Below are 22510 nucleotides of genomic sequence, written 5' to 3'. Positions count from 1 at the left end.
GTAATGGATGTCATCAAACTATATTCAGGACAGTGGAAATTGAAATGTCCTGTGGTGGCTCTCCTGCTCCCAGTCGGTCAGTTTGACAGCCTGCCCCTCTTGGTGAGGGGGGCAGGGGGGAGGGGGGGGGGGGGAATCTTGCAATTAATAGCAAATGGGATTATTTGTAATCAGGAGAACAAGAACTCTTCAGAAAATTTGCACTCTTTATTGCCTATTAGCTAATAACTTGCTATTTTGTGTGACATAAAATTAAATATAGGATACATAAAACCAATAAAGACAAGCAACAAGTAAGAAAGTACACATTTCTTCAATCCTTAGCTCTTAGCATTTTTTCTCTCTAATCTTACTACAGCTTTACATGGTGTGCTTTCCTTTCTGCGAAAGAATCTATTACCTCATCCAAGTTCGTTTTCCTACATGAAAAATCGAAATGTCGTTATCTAATACTGAAAAAGCTGTTAATACAAATAATACCCAAGACTGGTGTGGTTTCTCGATCTGATTACGTCAATTTTGTCACTGTCTGCTAGGTAAAACAAAATAGGCCTTTCCAATATTGTAGCAATTTTGTAACACACACCAGATAAATGAGACTGTTTTGGCACAAATGGTCATTTTATAACATGACAGAATATAATTCACGAAATATCAATATCAAATGCCTATAAGGCCTACTACAAGCAAAAAGCTTTATGTTAGGAAATAGTTTCACATTTCATTCATACACACCAGCTTCTCAAGCATGAGATCGAAAAGTAGTATTACGAAATTTTTATATAAATTTGGAATCGTCTTACTCTTCCATAATTTGTGTGATGTCCCCGTTTCTTCTCCTTCCTTGTTCTAACAAACAATCTTGTCATCACCAATTCTGTAGCTATTCCTGCCATTGTCAAAATTTGTTCACTAACCCTGCCAGAATCACAGGTTATCCCGCGATTATTCTCCGGTTAGGCATTGTTACATGTTCGTACAACACGTTTTCTGCATTACTTCCAGAATAGAACTTAAGCGGGGACTGTAAAACTAGTCCTTACTAGTGTAGCGATGTGGCCTAAAATTTTCTGTCCAAATTTCATTTTCTTGGATATACTGAGAAGATAATACGTAATCTTTCTCACCTGTTATTCCTGGTAGTCGTTTATTTCCATTCTGGTAGTCTGAATCTATGGATTTCGCTAGTAATTATAACAACGCTGATCATTCGCTAACCCAATCAACCACATAATCTGACAGCGATTGGCATTCATCCGTTTGGCTTCACTCCACTCCGCTGATATAGCCCCGTCCCCTTCCTCTGCGGAAAGTTTATTTCTAGATGCGAAGAGAATTCACCTGACAGAGACATCACGTACACTATGCACGCATTCAGAAATCAACTTAAAATGTGTTCAAAAATGTTCAAAAACCAGCAGGGATGCGTTTCAAAATAATATGAACAATTGATAGGGATGCTCGGCGCATTGTAAAACAAGTTTTTTTTTTTTCTCCTCAAGAATATGAATTTGGCGCCCTCTTTTTCCCAGTAGCATCTAGCTGCTTGCACAGCCAACAGCCACATTCCTGTAGTCAGAAGTGGGAGAATCTACTCCTCAAACGCGACTCAACTGCGCATGTGCACCCTGAGCCCACTCATAACTGCTAAAACGAATCTAATGTAAACAGTTGTGACTTCACACTCATTGGAGGCAATTTGTTTTTATTAAGCATTGCATAGTCTTCCTAAAGCCTTTGACACATTTTGCTGTTAGCAGATGCTTGCATGAGCACTGTGTGTCGTTGTTGTATACGGCACATTTCCTTTGCAATTTAAGTTATTTTCGTTTTTTTCTCTCGTTTATGTTTTATTGTTGAAGTATTATTCTGCAGTAGCGGGATACAGTAATATGCTTTGTTAGAGTATCGGTTCTTACCAGTCAAAATTACAAAAATTTAACATAAAACTAAAACAATGAAAAATTATCTGGAATTCTAAAAAATTCCCGGGTTTTTCCCGGTTTTCTCCCGTATGAAATAATTCCCGGGTTTTTCCCAGATCTCCCAGGTCGTATACACCTTGCAAAATTAAGGCATGCAGCATTGTCCTCAGTGATCAAAAGTTACACATTTTGTAAGTGAAATAGGTATAAGCAGTCTGGATGTAATGATTGTAACATGTACTTTTTGTTGGACTATAGTGAAAATTTTTGATGACGTGTTCACATTTCCACATATTTCATTGAACTTCTTGTTCAGTTTAAACTTGCTTACTGTGAAGCCCACCAATTTCTAGCTGATAACAAATAATGACCCAGAATTTGATAAGTTAGAAAGCAGTAATGGTATTCTTCTTCTGCAGAAGGAGTACTGTCATCTCAGATGGCAAAAATATGTACAATGTTTTCATATTCTGCATTAGTAAAAACAAATGGAATTTTTAATGACAACTTGCACAGTGAAATGTTTATAAGATGCTTCAGCCTGATGCCCTCACAATAATTTACAATAATATAGTTGCAACAAGCAAATATTAATTGAGTTGTGAGTTCAACAGCTTGTGTGTGTTGTTATTTTCAAATATTTCCTCCATGCATTTTTGGTTAAGTGTACGGTTTTTATGATGTTTCTAAACTGTTCTCAATTGCTTACATTATATTATGTGATTCCCAGTTTTTAATAACTACTTCTGTTTTAATGATCCATTTTATCCTGTTTTTGCTAGTGTTTGCTGTCTCGAATATTTGTCTTCTGAGCATGTTCTTGTTCATCCTGTGGACATGTTCATTAAAAGTTTTATCCTTATTTCTCTAAAGCTGCCCATTATTGTTTTTGTCAGTAGATCTCTCTCAACAGGTTCTTTATCCAAATTCATTCACAAAAAGACTGGTCTGAATATCCTCGTGAGAATTTTTCTTTCTTTTCAATTTCTCTTATTTTTGTCTGACCATGAATCGCCATGGTTTCTGCAGTGTAGAGTGCTTCGAGTAATGCCTTAGTTTTGCACTGACAGAGAGATTCTTCTACTGTAGTAACTTCAGTGAGCTTATATGCTTTTTGTAATTCCGAGATTCTTTCTTAACTGGCTATTGTTTTCAGTCCTGGAGGTTGAATAATCTCTCCTAGATACTTGAAGCGTGTAACTTATGACAGTTCCCCATACCAAGTTATAAATGGGAAATTAGCTGCAAGCTTCCTTTCCGTGCAAGGAGTTTCCTCATGGGAGATTTATAGGGTAGTTTTGTATGAGACTTCATGAAGCGTCTCCAGAGCAAGTTTGGTTTCTCCTCTATTGTTTGCTAGAATAACGAAGTTGTCTGTGGAAGCTAGACATATCACATTGATTCTCTGCTCATTTTTAATCTCTCTTTAATTTATTTTCCACTATCTTCTCAATTTTCTGTAGAGTTAGCAAGAGGGAGAGTACATCTCCTTGACAAACATCGGCGTGGTTTTAAAATGCTTCTGAAGTTTGTCCCATGAATTTAATTTCAGATGTAGTATCTGATAATGTCTGGTAGATAATTTCCCTTGTTTTCCTGTCGATTTTGAATTCCTTTGAAGTATGGATTAATGTCTGCCTATCTATTAAATCATAAGCATTTGTGAAGTCGGCAAAAGCTACCACAGTATTTCTACATCATGTTATTTGCAAAACTGTCTGTAAGTTTCATATATCTTCTATACAAGATTGTCATTTGCAAAATTCTGTCTGACTCTCCCCATTAAGGAATCTGCGTGTTCTTCATGTCAATTTTGTACACAGTATGATGTAGTGAAATTCCCCTGTAATTTGGATCAGTTTTATCTCCTTTTCTGTGAAAAAAAGGAATTACTAAACACTTCCAGTCTGCAGGTATTTGTTCAGTTTCCAGATGTTTGATATAATTCTGTGAGTTGCTTGTGTGAGATTATTTCATTTAATTTCTATATTTTTGCTATGATTCGATCGTCCCCAGGTGACATGTTATTTTTCAAAGAACTAGTTATTTCCTTAATTTTCTCAACAGACACTGATTTTGGTACCCCCCCCCCCATCCTCCCCTTTTTTCTTTTTTAATTTTTTTCCCTTTTTCAAAAACCTAGTTTTTCCACCTTGGGTTTGCAGCTGATAAGAAGAGTACTTGACTAAAATTTGACAATCTTTTTTGTATTGGTTTCCGGTGTTACATTGGGCCTGTGAAAGCACAGATTAGGTGGCTGATATTCTGTCAAGTCTTCTTTGAAAATTTTGTAAATGTTTCTGGTGTTGTTCTTGATAAGGTCTCATTCAATTTCCCTACTCCAGTTTATATCATATCTTTACCTTTATCTTTCTACTGTCTTGGATGATCATTTCTGTATCTTTAAAAATTCCAGCCATTTTTCTAGGGTTTTATTGCTACTGGAGGTTATCTATGCTTATATTTTCTTTTCTATTGCCCAACAACAGGCAACATTCCACTCTTTCTTGCGGGGGTTTGCCTAATCTCATAGTTTTTTCCAGAATGTCTTCACGTTCCTTCCAGTACATTGTATCTAATCCTTAATTTCATAAAGAATTTCTTTCTTATTGAGTTTGGGGTACTCTGAATCAATTCTGAGTGTTTTGTTCATTTATGGTCACAAGAGCAGTAGTTGCATCACCTTAGATACCGATAGCCTTTAAGTGGAATAATGATTAATTTTGTTGTTATCAGTTATGTGACATTACCCCTTTTTTATATACATTATAACACATATTTTTTTATGTTAATGTTGTAATATAGCATGAGGAAAGAAGAAGCTCCAGAATTGCCAACACGGAGAAAAAGAAAGCTATTAAAGTGCGCGTCATATATCTTGGCAGCCGAGTTTAGGTTCGTTCTGCGCATCTGACGTCAAAACATACAGTCAGCCAATGAACAGAGAACGACGTTGCCAGATCTCGACTGTAGTACAGAGCATGGACGAGTGTCTTCAGTTTTAGAAACGTTCAGTCATAAATAAAGTAATAGAACAAAAGCAATGTCTTGATAGCAGACTTTGTTTTTTGAAAGTTTGGAAAAACCATTCTTTATGCCAATTGCTTCATTTTCTATTAATTAATTAAACCAAACAAGCAATAAGACTCTTAATTCAGGCGATAGCAAGGAAAGGTGTTTGTATCAATTTCACGAACCGCTTTTTCGCAATAAAGAACAGCGGTAATTGTTTATTTCCTATTGTACTTCGACGAAGTGCGAGTAATTCATAGGCATACCAACAGTGTTTGTCAGAATTTTGCATAACGTTAGAGTCCTTCTGGAGAGATAGCTGCGTTAGCGTAATGGTTAAGGCGTTGGATTAGAAGGCGATAGGTAGCGAGTTCAAACCTTGTGCGATGCAAAATATTTTTTATATTTTAAAACAATATCGAAGTGTCTTACTTCACGAATTTTATTCGTTTGAATGCAGTTTTTTGAAATTTCTAATGCTTTGTCTCTTCATTAACCCTTTCGCTGCTGCAGTCACGTGCTCCCCGCAATCCGCGCTGTGCGCGATTTTGTCATCACTGCACTGCTCGCCTGTGCAGACACATGGTGTTTCCACTGATTTGACACACTTATCATTCGATTTCACAAAAACTATTTGGCCCAAAAATTAGATTTTTACACATCTTCTTGACTGATACCTTCCCCCCATAAATGACTTAATTTTGTTTCGATGTTCAACCCAGTTATTGTGCAGCATTAAATGTAGTAAACCATTGCACGAAATTTTGAAGAGTTTGCAGAGGTAAAAGTCCATAGCGTATACTTTCCGTATGGTCGATTTTAGTTGCCACAATGTTGAGAATGAAATGTGGACAAGGTACCTAAATTTCATATAAAATTTACTGTATAACAATATCTCATTTAATTTAAGTACCACATAGGTGTCGTATGTAATATTGAGAAATATTCCGTCTTTCGCAACTGTAATAAAAGTTTTATTTACACCAGGCGCGTTTGGCTTTATTTTAAAGCACTTCAGTCAGTCAAAGGAAGTGGGGGGAAGGTATCAGTCAAGAAGATGTGTAAAAATCTAATTTTTGGGCCAAATAGTTGTTGTGGAATCGAATGATAAGTGTGTCAAAGCAGTCGGAAACACCATGTGTCAGCACAGGCGATCAGTGCAGTGACAAAATCGCGCACAGCGCGGAATGCGGGGAGCACGTCTCTTTAGCAGCGAAAGGGTTAATGCGGCCGTGGTGGCTTTACTTCATAAACTGCGCGCTCCCCCCTAAACGTAAGCTTGCGAACTATACTGTACTATGGCGCTGTTTCTCTTGGCGCGTGCGTCGTGTGCAACTGGCAACGCAGCAATCTCCCGCGTCTGGGCCGGCATGCGCGAGCCGCCAAGATAAAAGAATTCAACTATAGCGTGCACACACCATGGCTGTTAATGGATGCACTCAACAGCAAAGCTAGCTACTAGATAAGGCCACAGCCGGTCACTGCCTATAATGTTACTATCGTTAAAAGTGCTAATAACACTGTTCTTTTGTTGTTTTTATATACAAAAAATATGTATAGGGGAGATTTATAAAAAAATCTTGCTAGCAAGTAGCCAGAACATAGCGCAAGTTATCTCTGAGGGGAGGGAGGGAGGATAACATAGGAAGGAGTTATTCTGTAAATATCCGCTTTTCATAACATTCATTCAACAATAGTCCTGTTTCTCTTTCTTGTGCCTTTATCCTGCACTGGCATAGTGTCAGCATGGTCATTAACAGATTTGGCATGATTAATTTAAGTGTTGGCCACATACCCCTCCTGTCACCACTCCATTATCACCTCCTCCCCTTTCCGGCATGGAACGGTTGTACCCCAACTGCTTGCATTTAGTGTTATTCATGTCAAAGTGAGCAGAAGTTTTCTAAATGTTTGCAAATTGTGTAACTGAGATAGGACTTGGGTACCAGGACATTAATCAGCTAGTGGGATATGGGAAACCACCTAAAAATCACCAGCCTTCATTGTTAATCTGCAGGGTGGATTCAATCCAGGTCCGGCGCAGCTCTCCTTTCCAGAAGAACTGCTTTAACATGCACAGCTATCTGGGAAGGTTATATAAAAACATGTGGGTGGGTGTATTTACTTACTACTGAACTGTAAGTAGAAAACCTGTTCACAGGTGACGCAAAGCTTGTAGCTCAAACAAACTTAATTACATGTAAGGCAAGAATTGATATTAACATAGTGTAATTATGACTAATAGGATTTTAACAGTATGCAGAAAATAAACTTTGTGTTCACATGAATAATTTTTCTTTCAAGAGCTCTTTCATATTTAAAAAGTATACAACAAATATATATGAGAATAATACCTAAATTATTCATGGTGATCTACATCATTTAAATACCACAATGGCAGCACTTAAGGAAGCTATAATGTGGTTATATTGCTGAGAAAAAATAAGCAGTCATCTGTTAAAGACTTTAATGGTCATATGTTTAAATCAATCATCAATCACAATTTGCCTGCTTATGCACAGAGGCAATTTCATGTATTGCTCCTGAGGGCAAATACAGAACAGAGAAGTGCCAGGAAATAATTCGTAGCAGTATAGCCTCAAATCAAATGCAACTCAAAGTGAACCAAAAGTGATTGACCATGTTCGCAAATGAAATACACCACTTCTGGAATCGTGCCAAATGACTTCGAACAATTTGAGCAGCAACTTTGACAAAAACGTCTATACTTGATAACTGTCCCAATATAAGATGTAAAATAAATAAGTTTGGAATGCAATCACTGCAGAATGATGTGTATTGTTCAGAAACCAAAATTACAAACTGTGTCTTTAACATGAGAAATCAATATTTGGAAGTGAGACGTGATTGGTAATCACTGCAAGAAGACAAACTGTGATAGAGACAAAATCCAACACTGAAATTAAAGTAGTTTTCAACAATAACAAGAGAAGTAGAAAACTGGCATACTGCCACACACAAACTATAGCAATTTTCACTGAATATGGATTAACCCTTCAACTGCTGTGGACGAGTTAACCTGTCATGTTCCACCGCTCCCCAGGTGCTGAAGATGTGTTTAAAAGTGGTCCCTGGGTTTTCCTGAGAAGTTATTGGCATGTTTATGCATCCCATTCCACCAAGCTCTCACTGCTGTAGATGAGTTACTTCCATATCTTGTTGAATAAATATGTTTTAGTATTTATCATACAACATATGTGCCTCTTTGTGTGCTATCATTTGCAAAAAAACTCGTTTCAATATCCTGAACCATTTATGAAATATGACAATTGTTATAACCATATGATTCACAACTACATTTCATACACTGCAACGTATGAGCTAAAATCAGCCACACAAAGTTTACCCAACACGTTTTTATCTCTATAGACCCTTCAAAATTTCGTGCAATGTTTAATTTAATTTGAAGTGAAGATATCGGACTGTAAGGTGTGCAAAAATGAAACTGTTTCACTTAATAGCGTTTTACAATTGGATGATACATATTTCCTAGTGGACGGAAGGCCCTCTCTCAGCACAGGCGGCAGCATTTGGTGAGCATTAGAGCCGTGAAAAAGCCTTACTCAGCATGGAATGCAGAGAGCATGTCTGTACCAGTGAAACGGTTAAAAGAGATCAGTAGATGAACATAATAAACTAAGAAATGAGTAAGAAACAAGGAATTGATTAAAAAGGAAGAAATGACAACTAACCAATGAATTTAATACTTCAAACATTACCATTTTAAAAAGTTCAAAAGACTTAAATGTTCATTAAATATTTTGTTTTTTGAACAATTAAACTCTATTATAATCTTTGGATTTATTATAAAATACCTGTATGATGAATCTATTATAACCAAGATTTCCAGCATAAACAGTTGGTCCTTGTGTGCTGAAACCAGAGTTGTCTACTTCATTAATTTCCACACCAGTCTGCAAAATCTGTAAGAAACATTAACTTAAAATCATCATAATTCAGTCTGCCAACCTTTCACAGAAGAACAGATGATCAAAACTAACGATACAAATGTTCTGACACAATATTAACACAAGGCAACTATTTACACTGTGACACAAACCAAAAGTAAAGAGGGAAACATTCCACGTGGGAAAAATATATCTAAAAACAAAGATGATGTGACTTACCAAACGAAAGCACTGGCAGGTCGATAGACACACAAATAAACACAAACATACACACAAAATTCAAGCTTCAGCAACCAACGGTTCCTTCATCAGGAAAGAGGGAAGGAGAGGGAAAGACGAAAGGATGTGGGTTTTAAGGGAGAGGGTGGATTGGAATGAGTCACATCATCTTTGTTTTTATATATATTTTTCCCACGTGGAATGTTTCCCTCTATATATACATAATATAAAAACAAAGATGATGTGACTTACGAAACGAAAGCGCTGGCAGGTCGATAGACACACAAACATACACACAAAATTCTAGCTTTCGTAACCGACGGTTGCTTCGTCAGGAAAGAGGGAAGGAGAGGGAAAGACGAAAGGATGTGGGTTTTAAGGGAGAGGGTAAGGAGTCATTCCAATCCCGGGAGCGGAAAGACTTACCTTAGGGGGAAAAAAGGACAGGTATACACTCGCACACACACACACATATCAATCCACACATATACAGACACAAGCAGACATATTTAAAGACAAAGAGTTTGGGCAGAGATGTCAGTCGAGGCGGAAGTGCAGAGGCAAAGATGTTGTTGAATGACAGGTGAGGTATGAGTGGCGGCAACTTGAAATTAGCGGAGATTGAGGCCTGGTGGGTAACGGGAAGAGAGGATATATTGAAGAGCAAGTTCCCATCTCCGGAGTTCGGATAGGTTGGTGTTAGTGGGAAGTATCCAGATAACCCGGATGGTGTAACACTGTGCCAAGATGTGCTGGCCGTGCACCAAGGCATGTTTAGCCACAGGGTGATCCTCATTACCAACAAACACTGTCTGCCTGTGTCCATTCATGCAAATGGACAGTTTGTTGCTGGTCATTCCCACATAGAATGCGTCACAGTGTAGGCAGGTCAGTTGGTAAATCACGTGGGTGCTTTCACACGTGGCTCTGCCTTTGATTGTGTACACCTTCCGGGTTACAGGACTGGAGTAGGTGGTGGTGGGAGGGTGCATGGGACAGGTTTACACCGGGGGCGGTTACAAGGATAGGAGCCAGAGGGTAGGGAAGGTGGTTTGGGGATTTCATAGGGATGAACTAACAGGTTACGAAGGTTAGGTGGACGACGGAAAGACACTCTTGGTGGAGTTGGGAGGATTTCATGAAGGATGGATCTCATTTCAGGGCAGGATTTGAGGAAGTCGTATCCCTGCTGGAGAGCCACATTCAGAGTCTGGTCCAGTTCCGGAAAGTATCCTGTCACAAGTGGGGCACGTCTGTGGTTCTTCTGTGGGAGGTTCTGGGTTTGAGGGGATGAGGAAGTGGCTCTGGTTATTTGCTTCTGTACCAGGTCGGGAGGGTAGTTGCGGGATGCGAAAGCTGTTGTCAGGTTGTTGGTGTAATGGTTCAGGGATTCCGGACTGGAGCAGATTCGTTTGCCACGAAGACCTAGGCTGTAGGGAAGGGACCGTTTGATGTGGAATGGGTGGCAGCTGTCATAATGGAAGTACTGTTGCTTGTTGGTGGGTTTGATGTGGACGGACGTGTGAAGCTGGCCATTGGACAGATGGAGGTCAACGTCAAGGAAAGTGGCGTGGGATTTGGAGTAGGACCACGTGAATCTGATGGAACCAAAGGAGTTGAGGTTGGAGGGGAAATTCTGGAGTTCTTCTTCACTGTGAGTCCAGATCATGAAGATGTCATCAATAAATCTGTACCAAACTTTGGGTTGGCAGACCTGGATAACCAAGAAGGCTTCCTCTAAGCGACCCATGAATAGATTGGCGTACGAGGGGGCCATCCTGGTACCCATGGCTGTTCCCTTTAATTGTTGGTATGTCTGGCCTTCAAAAGTGAAGAAGTTGTGGGTCAGGATGAAGCTGGCTAAGGTAATGAGGAAAGAGGTTTTAGGTAGGGTGGCAGGTGATCGGCGTGAAAGGAAGTGCTCCATCGCAGCGAGGCCCTGGACTTGCCGAATATTTGTGTATAAGGAAGTGGCATCAATGGTTACAAGGATGATTTCCGGGGTAACAGATTGGGTAAGGATTCCAGGCGTTCGAGAAAGTGGTTGATGTCTTTGATGAAGGATGGGAGACTGCATGTAATGGGTTGAAGGTGTTGATCTACGTAGGCAGAGATACGTTCTGTGGGGGCTTGGTAACCAGCTACAATGGGGCGGCCGGGATGATTGGGTTTGTGGATTTTAGGAAGAAGGTAGAAGGTAGGGGTGCAGGGTGTCGGTGGGGTCAGGAGGTTGATGGAGTCAGGTGAAAGGTTTTGCAGGGGGCCTAAGGTTCTGAGGATTCCTTGAAGCTCCGCCTGGACATCAATAATGGGATTACCTTGGCAAACTTTGTATGTGGTGTTGTCTGAAAGCTGACGCAGTCCCTCGGCCACATACTCCCGACGATCAAGTACTACGGTCGTGGAACCCTTGTCCGCCGGAAGAATGACGATGGACTGGTAAGCCTTCAGATCACGGATAGCCTGGGCTTCAGCAGTGGTGATGGGAGTAGGATTAAGGTTTTTTAAGAAGGATTGAGAGGCAAGGCTGGAAGTCAGAAATTCCTGGAAGGTTTGGAGAGGGTGATTTTGAGGAAGAGGAGGTGGGTCCCGCTGTGATGGAGGATGGAACTGTTCCAGGCAGGGTTCAATTTGGATAGTGTCTTGGGGAGTTGGATCATTAGGAGTAGGATTAGGATCATTTTTCTTCGTGGCAAAGTGATATTTCTGTGGCAGAATGTTTCCCTCTATTATATTCCTATCATTAATTTGAACCCAACAATTACGTTTGTTATTGTCACTGTTGCATTTCGAAATCTTTTCTGTCGTCTTATTTTCTCCTTCTGTTTTTGCCAGTAGTTTCACTTTGTATTCACCTCCTTTTTACCGTAATCCACTATACTATTTTATCCCGCCTATATATACTCAATAATACGTAACCCACTTCCATACCATAACCAACTACCGCTGCTATAAAATCCACCGTTTCTAGTTCACAAACAGTTCCTTTCACCTATTAAACAACCATTTCGGATAGTTCTAATAACTTTCGCTTTATTTCCATTTCAGTTTTTCCCACATCACTGATAATTTTTAGCCGCTTCCCACAGGTTTTAACGTCATTATTTCTTCGTCAGACAATTGTTAGCTTCACTTTCATAATCGGCCACCACAAAACCACTCCTTTTAATACATTTACATGCAGTTTTTTCGAAATTTTCCCGAATTTCTCCGTCCTGTAACGTGTTTTGGCGGCAACACAACCACCTAACCTTTGTGCACATCGTTGTCTACCAACCCAAGTCCAACATAGCCCAGCTGTAACCAACACTTTTTCGCCTTTTTTCACACCAGATCTCCAGTTACTTTCCAGTTCACCTTTATCTATCCCCATATATTTCTATTTTCGTTTTCATATCAGCCTCATGTTACACTTTCCACCTTCTAATACCATGTCAACCTCACAACACCCCCACAACGACCCCATTAAGTTTTATTTACATTCCCTCCGCAAACATGCCTTCGCCCTAGCCAGATTACGCTGCCATATTCTATGTTCTCAGGCTTGTCTAACATTTGGCGTTACCCCCAAAGGCCTCACACTTAAAGTTCCCATCTCTGGCTGCAACCCTTCTTTCCATCCGTCCCTATATCAGTTCCAAACTGAACAATCCATTGCCCTCACCCACCTAATCCTTCACCTACACATCAACTCAGCCAATGAACACATGTTTAAAGACATGTCTGCTTGTGTCTGTATATGTGTGGATGGATATGTGTGTGTGTGTGTGTGCGCGCGAGTGTATACCTGTCCTTTTTTCCCCCCTAAGGTAAGTCTTTCCGCTCCCGGGATTGGAATGACTCCTTACCCTCTCCCTTAAAACTCACATCCTTTCGTCTTCCCCTCTTTCCTGATGAGGCAACAGTTTGTTGCGAAAGCTTGAATTTTGTGTGTTTGTTTGTGTTAGTTTGTGTGTCTATCGACCTGCCAGCGCTTCGTTTGGTAAGTCACATCATCTTTGTTTATATGCGTCTGTCGACCTGCCAGCACTTTCATTTGGTAAGTCACATCATCTTATATATATATATATATATATATATATATATACACACGCGCTGGCAGGTCGATAGACACACAAACAAACACAAACATACACACAAAATTCTAGCTTTCGCAACAAACGGTTGCTTCGTCAGGAAAGAGGGAAGGAGAGGGAAAGATGAAAGGAAGTGGGTTTTAAGGGAGAGGGTAAGGAGTCATTCCAATCCCGGGAGCGGAAAGACTTACCTTAGGGGGAAAAAAGGACGGGTATACACTCGCGCACACACACACACACACATATCCATCCGCATATACACAGACACAAGCAGACATTTGTAAAGGCAAAGAGTTTGGCCCTATATATATATATATATATATATATATATATATATATATACACAAAGATGATGTGACTTACCGAACGAAAGCACTGGCAGGTCGATAGACACACAAACAAACATATTATATATATATATATATATATATATATATATATATATAGAGAGAGAGAGAGAGAGAGAGAGAGAGAGAGAGAGAGAGAAAGTTTGGCTGAAGCAGAAGTTTTACAGAACTCTGCTTACTCTTGTTGTCATATATATGTGTAATGCCTCTAAGCTGGTATGCATTACACATTCTGAGGCAAAACTGCTGAGCATGTTTACTTAACTGTGTTTTTTTTGTGCATGGTACAAGCCCATTCCCTTACCATACTGTAAAACCTGTATAATAAAACAACTAAAAATCTCATAGAGTCCACATTACAACTGGTTTTCATCTATCTGTTTCAGAAGTGCTTTGAGTCATGGCACTGATACATACCATGCACAAGCAGAAAGTGCATTCATAAACTACTTTATCACAACTAAATTGCTTATCCATTATCAGAGATGTAGGATCTTAGCAATATAATTTGTAGAGGAAGATTTTAGTTTAATGTGCACTTACATGCAAGATTAACATAGACCAAGAACATGCTTGGGGTGAACCAGGATTAGGAAGGGACTAGCACATGCCCTTTGTTAACGAACAATCCTAACCTTCACAGGAAATGGGTAAAGGTAATCATAGAAAAACTACATCGGGATGGTTGACATGAATTTGAACCCAGGCTCTCGCAAATACAGGGTATCCCGTTTACCTTGGCCACCCTAAATAACTGTTTGTCGAGATGCAAATTACAAAATGTTTCAAGCAAATGTTCTTTAGCTGTCAGGGGGACATGAATCAGCATGATTGCCTTTGTTGTAGCTTTATTTTTTACAAAGATATGAGCAGAGGTATGACTTTTTTAAATGGCACCCTGTATTTTTTATTCGGTAATTCATTTCCTCCCCTAAAGGCCTATTCAAAAATGTATCACAGTGTACCACTCACTGGAACACAACATTATTAATTACATAACACAACATTAACGTTGATGCTCCCAGTTCTTAGTGCAGGTACTCGGGGTAATGGAACACATCCACGTGCTGATGTTGACAGAGGACAAATGTAAACATAAGTAGAACGCACACCTGTCATTCTGTCAACCATCATCAGTTGAAGAGTGGTGTGAGTAGAATGTATAACAACGAAGAGAAGATAGAAATTCTGCTCATCTATGGGGAATATAAGTTAGCAGAACAGTAATTGCAATACTGTTTTCTTATGTACGGGTACATTTAGTACAGTAGTTTAGTCCTTTTAAATACTGTTGTGTAGAGTAGGCATACAGTAAAGGCTCTCCTTCATACAAACTGCATCAACATAACGTTTCCTTTATTGTTGTTATTATTGTTGTTGTTGAAGATAGGCAAAATGCTATGCAGGCAGCGGAACTGTACAGAGAGCTATATCCCGACAAGAACCCACCTTCCTGAGGGATATTTTCTCGTTTTGTTGCGACACTTCAGGAAATGGGAAGTTTCATCCCACAACAGTGCAATCGTCAAAGCACTCACATAGACGAAGCTGCCAAAGTTACTGTTCTTGCTTCCGTTGCTATGAATCCGTATGTGAGCACACGACAGCTTCAACATGAGATTGGCATTCCTAAAACCAGTGTACATCATATTCTTACACATCATCGGTTCTATCCTTACCATGTACACCTACATCACGAATGCATGGGAATGATTTCCAGAATCGTGTGCAGTTCTGTCAGTGGGCACAGCAGCAAATCCTCGACAAACCCGAACTTCTTCTCCAATGTTCTATTTACCGATGAATGTTCCTCCTCAAACAAAGGACAGGTAAATACAAGGAACATACATTATTGGTCCAGCGACAACCCACGATGGCTTAGACAGTTGGAACATCAGCGTCAATGGAGAGTTAACGTCTGGTGTGGGATGCTTGGTACTAGTTATTGGACCTTATTTCATCAATGGTAGTCTAAACGGCACAGCATATGCCAACTTCCTTAGACGAATTCTTCCTCCTCTTCTGGATGAAGTGCTACTAAGGATCAGAATGCTTATGTGGTATCAACATGATGGATGTCCAGCACATAATGCCTTGCGTGCACATCGTGTTCTGAACCAAAGGTATTCTGTCAGATGGACTGGTCAAGGAGGAACAGTTACTTGGCCTGCTAGGTCTCCTGATTTAAATTCTCTGGACTTTTTTCTTTGTGGCTGAATTAAAGACGTTGTCTATCGCGATATTCCAACAACTACAGAGGACATGCCAGAATGTATTGTGCTTGCTTGCAATTCTCTTCAGCAGGCAACACTGGAAGCAGTAAATAATTCTTTCATTCAATAAGTGCACCAGTGTATCCATGTTCAGGGTCACCACTTTGAGCACCTTTGAATGTTCAGCTCCTGGGCAATGGTACAGGAGAGTCAAAGTCAATTTTGTGTCATGTTTTTACTTGATTTTCATTTTTTTCTGACAACCCCAGCAAGTGGACAAGTTTGTGATCCCGGGCTCAAAGTCAATGTTGTGTTATGTAATTAATAAGTTGTGTTTCAGTGAATGGGACACTGTGATACATTTTTGAATAGGTCTTTAGGAGAGCAAATGAATTACTGAATAAAAAATACAGGGTGCCACTTGAAAAAAGTCATAGCGCTGTTCATGTTTTTGTAAAAAACGAAGCTACAATGAAGGCAATCATGCTGACTGATGTCCCCCTGATGGCTAAAGAACGTTTGCTTGAAACATTTTGTAATTTGCATCTGGACAAACTTATATAGGGTGGTCAAGATAAAGGGGACACCCTGTATAAGATTACTGCAGTGCAGGGGTAGCAGCTTTGACTACTAATAAAAAGGTATTGGTTTGGGTTTCAATCCTAATCATAGCTTAGATTAAGAATAAAAATCATCATCAATGGTGCAAAAGACTTCCAGTAAAAGAGTCATCTCAGTTCTGTCAATGGTCTCCAGGAAACTGGAACCCTTGTGGTAGGAAATTGCAGCTGAAGTTGGAAGAATCAGTGATGATTAATACACAAAAGGCAACAAAAACCACTGAATTAAAGATGCATAATGTTTACCGAACATGTCCATTCAGATCTCCAGGAGTGGACTGCCAAGGGAGATGTGACCACAAGAAAAATACTGAATAACCAATGAAAGGGTAACATTCTAAAAGTCTTGGTGATGTATGTTAGAAGCCTGAATGTAACAGTGAAGCTGTAAAACCTGAAAGGGGAAATGCAAAGCTCAATTTAAGTGTAGTGTAGGAATCAGTGATCTGGAATGGAAAAAGTGACATTGATTTCTGGTCAGATGAATACATCTACATCTACATGTACATTTATACTCCGCAAGCCACCCAACGGTGTGTGGCGGAAGGCACTTTACGTGCCACTGTCATTACCTCCCTTTTCTGTTCCAGTCGCGTATGGTTCGTGGGAAGAATGACTGTCTGAAACCCTCCGTGTGCGCTCGAATCTCTCTAATTTTACATTTGTGATCTCCTCGGGAGGTATAAGTAGGGGGAAGCAATATATTCGATACCTCATCCAGAAATGCACCCTCTCGAGACCTGGCGAGCAAGCTACACCGCAATGCAGAGCGCCTCTCTTGCAGAGTCTGCCACTTGAGTTTGCTAAACATCTCCATAACGCTATCACGGTTACCAAATAACCCTGTGACGAAACGCGCCGCTCTTCGTTGGATCTTCTCTATCTCCTCCGTCAACCCGATCTGGTACGGATCCCACACTGATGAGCAATACTCAAGTATAGGTCGAACGAGTGTTTTGTAAGCCACCTCCTTTGTTGATGGACTACATTTTCTAAAGACTCTCCCAATGAATCTCAACCTGGTACCCGCCTTACCAACAATTAATTTTATATGATCATTCCACTTCAAATCGTTCTGTACGCATACTCCCAGATATTTTACAGAAGTAACTGCTACCAGTGTTTGTTCCGCTATCATATAATCATACAATAAAGGACCCTTCTTTCTATGTATTCGCAATACATTACATTTGTCTATGCTAAGGGTCAGTTGCCACTCCCTGCACCAAGTGCCTATCTGCTGCAGATCTTCCTGCATTTCGCTACAATTTTCTAATGCTGCAACTTCTCTGTATACAACAGCATCATCAGCGAAAAGCCGCATGGAACTTCCGACACTATCTACTAGGACATTTATATATATTGTGAAAAGCAATGGTCCCATAACACTCCCCTGTGGCACGCCAGAGGTTACTTTAACGTCTGTAGACGTCTCTCCATTGATAACAACATGCTGTGTAGTGTTTGCTAAAAACTCTTCAATCCAGCCACACAGCTGGTCTGATATTCCGTAGGCTCTTACTTTGTTTATCAGGTGACAGTGCGGAACTGTATCGAACGCCTTCCGGAAGTCAAGGAAAATAGCTTCTACCTGGGAGCCTGTATCTAATATTTTCTGGGTCTCATGAACAAATAAAGCGAGTTAGGTCTCACACGATCGCTGTTTCCGGAATCCATGTTGATTCCTACAGAGTAGATTCTAAAATTCTACAACAGATCGACGTCACAGATATAGGTCTATAGTTTTGCGCATCTGCTCGACGACCCTTCTTGAAGACTGGGACTACCTGTGCGCTTTTCCCATCATTTGGAACCTTCCGTTCCTCTAGAGACTTGCGGTACACGGCTGTTAGAAGGGGGGCAAGTTCTTTCGCATACTCTGTGTAGAAACAAATTGGTATCCCGTCAGGTCCAGTGGACTTTCCTCTGTTGAGTGATTCCAGTTGCTTTTCTATTCCTTGGACACTTATTTCGATGTCAGCCATTTTTTCGTTTGTGCAAGGATTTAGAGAAGGAACTGCAGTGCGGTCTTCCTCTGTGGAACAGCTTTGGAAAAAGGTGTTTAGTATTTCAGCTTTACGCGTGTCATCCTCTGTTTCAATGCCATTATCATCCCAGAGTGTCTGGATATGCTGTTTCGAGCCACTTACTGATTTAACGTAAGACCAGAACTTCCTAGGATTTTCTGTCAAGTCGGTACATAGAATTTTACTTTCGAATTCACTGAACGCTTCACGCATAGCCCTCCTTACGCTAACTTTGACATCGTTTAGGTTCTGTTTGTCTGAGAGGTTTTGGCTGCGTTTAAACTTGGAGTTCAGCTCTCGTTGCTTTCGCAGTAGCTTCCTAACTTTGTTGTTGAACCACGGTGGGTTTTTCCCGTTCCTCACAGTTTACTCGGCACGTACCTGTCTAAAACGCATTTTACAATTGCCTTGAACTTTTTCCATAAACACTCAACATTGTCAGTGTCGGAACAGAAATTTTCGTTTTGATCTGTTAGGTAGTCTGAAATCTGCCTTCTATTACTCTCGCTAAACAGATACACCTTCCTCCCTTTTTTTATATTCCTATTAACTTCCATATTCAGGGATGCTGCAACGGCCTTATGATCACTGATTCCCTGTTCTGCACTTACAGAGTCGAAAAGTTCGGGTCTGTTTGTTATCAGTAGGTCCAAGATGTTATCTCCACGAGTCGGTTCTCTGTTTAATTGCTCGAGGTAATTTTCGGATAGTGCACTCAGTATAATGTCACTCGATGCTCTGTCCCTACCACCCGTCCTAAACATCTGAGTGTACCAGTCTATATCTGGTAAATTGAAATCTCCACCTAAGACTATAATATGCTGAGAAAATTTATGTGCAATGTATTCCAAATTTTCTCTCAGTTGTTCTGCAACTAATGCTGCTGAGTCGGGAGGTCGGTAAAAGGAGCCAATTATTAACCTAGCTCGGTTGTTGAGTGTAAACTCCACCCATAATATTTTACAGGAACTATCCACTTGTACTTCACTACAGGATAAACTACTACTAACAGCGACAAACAGGCCACCACTGGTTGCATGCAATCTATCCTTTCTAAACACCGTCTGTGCCTTTGTAAAAATTTCGGCTGAATTTATCTCTGGCTTCAGCCAGGTTTCTGTATCTATAACGATTTCAGCTCCGGTGCTTTCTATCAGCGCTTGAAGTTCCGGTACTTTACCAATGCAGCTTCGACAGTTTACAATTACAATACCGATTGCTGCTTGGTCCTCGCATGTCCTGACTTTGCCCCACACCCTTTGAGGCTGTTGCCCTTTCTGTACTTTCCCGAGGCCATCTAACCTAAAAAACCGCCCAGTCCACGCCACACAACCCCTGCTACCTGTGTAGTCGCTTGCTGCGTGTAGTGGACTCCTGACCTATCCAGCGGAACCCGAAACCCGACCACCCTATGGCGCAAGTCGAGGAATCTGCAGCCCACACGGTCGCAGAACCGTCTCAGCCTCTGATTCAGACCCTCCACTCGGCTCTGTACCAAAGGTCCGCAGTCAGTCCTGTCGACGATGCTGCAGATGGTGAGCTCTGCTTTCATCCCACTAGCGAGACTGGCAGTCTTCACCAAATCAGATAGCCCCCGGAAACCAGAGAGGATTTCCTCCGATCCATAGGGACAAGGGTAATATCGACAGAAGCACAATACGGTATAATGCAAGTAGAAGCCACTATAAATGAGAAAGTAGGGCAAAAAATTAATTACTGTGAAGAGGTGAGTGATAAGATTATTGTTATCAGAACTGACAACAACTATTGTCAACAAATATAGTTCAGGTGTACATGCCAACATTACAAGCAGAAGATGGAGAGAGAGAGAGAGAGAGAGAGAGAGAGAGAGAGTAAACTAGAGCACTTAATGGTAATTCAGTAATGAAAAACGGATCACAATCTAACAATCAAGGCGACTGGGACACTATATTAGGTGAAGTGGTAGAAGACAGAGTTACAAGATATTACAAGCTTGCCAGTAGAGGAGAAATATTGCTCAAGTTCTGCAATAAATTTCAGCTGTTAATAGAAAATACACTGTTCAGGAATCAAAATAGAGGGAGGTATGCTTGGAAAAGGTCTGGATTACATCACAGTGAGACAGAAATCAGGTATTGGATTGTAAGGTGTACCCAGGAACAGATACAAGCCACACATCAAAATTTAGTAACGATGAAGAGTAGGTAGACGTTTAAGAAAGTCATCAGGAAGAATTAATGTGTAAAGATGATGAATACAGAATGATTCATGAATGAAAATGGCTGGTAGAAGTTCTCTGGGGCTGTAAGTAATGTGATGATAAATGTCAAAATGTAGGCCAGTCACAAAAGAAGGACAGTCAAATATCAGTATAAGGAAGGTACCTGAAAAGAAACAATGGATTCAGAAGAAATACTCCAAATGGTCAAGGATAGAAAGAAATGACAGGAATACAGCAATATAAATTATTTATGAATGAAATCAGTAGGAAGTGCATGAAAGCTAAAGAACAACAATTGCAAGAAAAATATGAAGAAATTGAAAATGAAATTATCAGGACAGACTTAGCCTGTAGAAAAGTAAAGACAACCTTCAGTGAAATTAAAAATAAAGGCAATTTAGAGAGCAAAAGGAATTCCACTGTTAAAACAGAGGTGACAGCAGATGCATGGAAAAAGTACACTGAATGTCTCTATCAGGGGAATGAATTATCTACTGATATGATAAAAGAAGAAATGAGTATCAATTTGGGTAGCACTGAAGTGCCTGTGTTAAGAGTCCGAGTTTGACAAAGCTTAGGAAGCCTTCAATCAAATTAGACACAGTGCAAGAATTATTGTACAATCAGCTCAAACAGTTATTAAGTTTTTTTTTTGACATGATCACATTGTTTATGAAACAGTCATAACCAGTTTCTACCTATGATGTCTAACTTCAGATGCTATGGGCGGCATGCCTACATTTACATCTACATAGATACTCCATAAGCCACTGTACAGTGCATGTTGGAGGGTACCCTGCACCACTACTAGTCATTTCCTTTCCTGTTACACTCGCAAATAGAGCGAGAGAAAAATGACTGTCTATATGCCTCCACATGAGCTGTAATTTCTCAAATCTTACCTTTGTGGTCCTTACGCGCAATGTATGTCAGCAACAGTAGAAATGTTCAGCAGTCTGCTTCAACTGCCAGTTCTCTAAATTTTCTCAATACTGTTTTTTGAAAAGAACATTGCCTTCCCTCCAGGAGTTCCCATTTGAGTTCACGAAGCAGCTCTGTAACTCTTACATGTTATTCAAACCTACTGGTAACAAGTCTAGCAGCCCATCTTTGAATTTCTTCGATATTTTCCTTCAATCTCAAGAACAGGTTGCACCAGTGTCCTAATTTGGTCTCCTTTACAGGTGAATCACTCTTCCCTAAAATTTTCCCAATAAACTGAAGGCAACAATTCGCCTTCCCTACTACATTTCAAACATGTTTCTTCCATTTCATATCGCTTTGCAATGTTATGCCCAGATATTTAAACATCTTGACTGTGCCAAGAAGGATACTTTTATTACTGTAACCAAACATTACAGGTTTGTTTTTCCTACTCATCTGCATTTACTTAAATTTTAAGCTAGCTGCCATTCATGGCACCAACTAGAAATTTTGTCTAAAGGCTCCCATAAATGATCAAACATTTTGTCAAACGTAGCTATGTTTGCGAAATATTTGACTGTGTACAGCACTGTTTGATGTGTTTGTCAAGAATAGATTGTGTTTGACGTGTTTGCGAGAAATTTTGATTGATGGAAAGTTTGACAAGATGGCGGACATTGCTTGTGTCGACGTTTCACCTCATATGTTTGGTGAAAAACTGTTTTACTATGATTTATCTTATTGTATCATGAGTTTCCACATCTATGGAAACTACGATCAAGTATAAAAACGAATAGCACTGACTATTACCAAAATGGCAGAGATATCACATCCTTCTCAGACTTATATTACGCAGCAAGAGGTAATGAACAAATTAATATTTTACTATACAGAAACATGCATGTGGAAGTGAAATGAAATAAAGGAAATCATAGTTCTCTGGTTCTTCTGCAAACAATGTGGGCTATATGTTCCCACGTTGCCGTGTTTTAATGAACTGTAATTTAGAGGACAA

General features: G+C 40.0%; 1 protein-coding gene across 3 annotated transcripts in view; it reads right to left on the bottom strand.

Moving 5' to 3' along the window:
• The window catches only part of LOC126236473 (cleavage and polyadenylation specificity factor subunit 1), a 328004-nt gene that overhangs the window by 190510 nt on the left and 114984 nt on the right, over positions 1-22510 (bottom strand). For all 3 annotated transcript variants that reach the window (XM_049945805.1, XM_049945806.1, XM_049945807.1), the window contains one exon: positions 8774-8881. In XM_049945805.1, the coding sequence (XP_049801762.1) occupies positions 8774-8881 (108 nt within the window). The remainder of the gene's footprint in view (positions 1-8773; positions 8882-22510) is intronic.

The sequence above is a fragment of the Schistocerca nitens genome, chromosome 2, assembly GCF_023898315.1.
Source record: "Schistocerca nitens isolate TAMUIC-IGC-003100 chromosome 2, iqSchNite1.1, whole genome shotgun sequence".
Taxonomy (NCBI): domain Eukaryota; kingdom Metazoa; phylum Arthropoda; class Insecta; order Orthoptera; family Acrididae; genus Schistocerca; species Schistocerca nitens.
The sequence above is the reverse complement of the archived record's forward strand: the minus strand, read 5'-3'. Positions and strand labels throughout refer to the sequence as shown.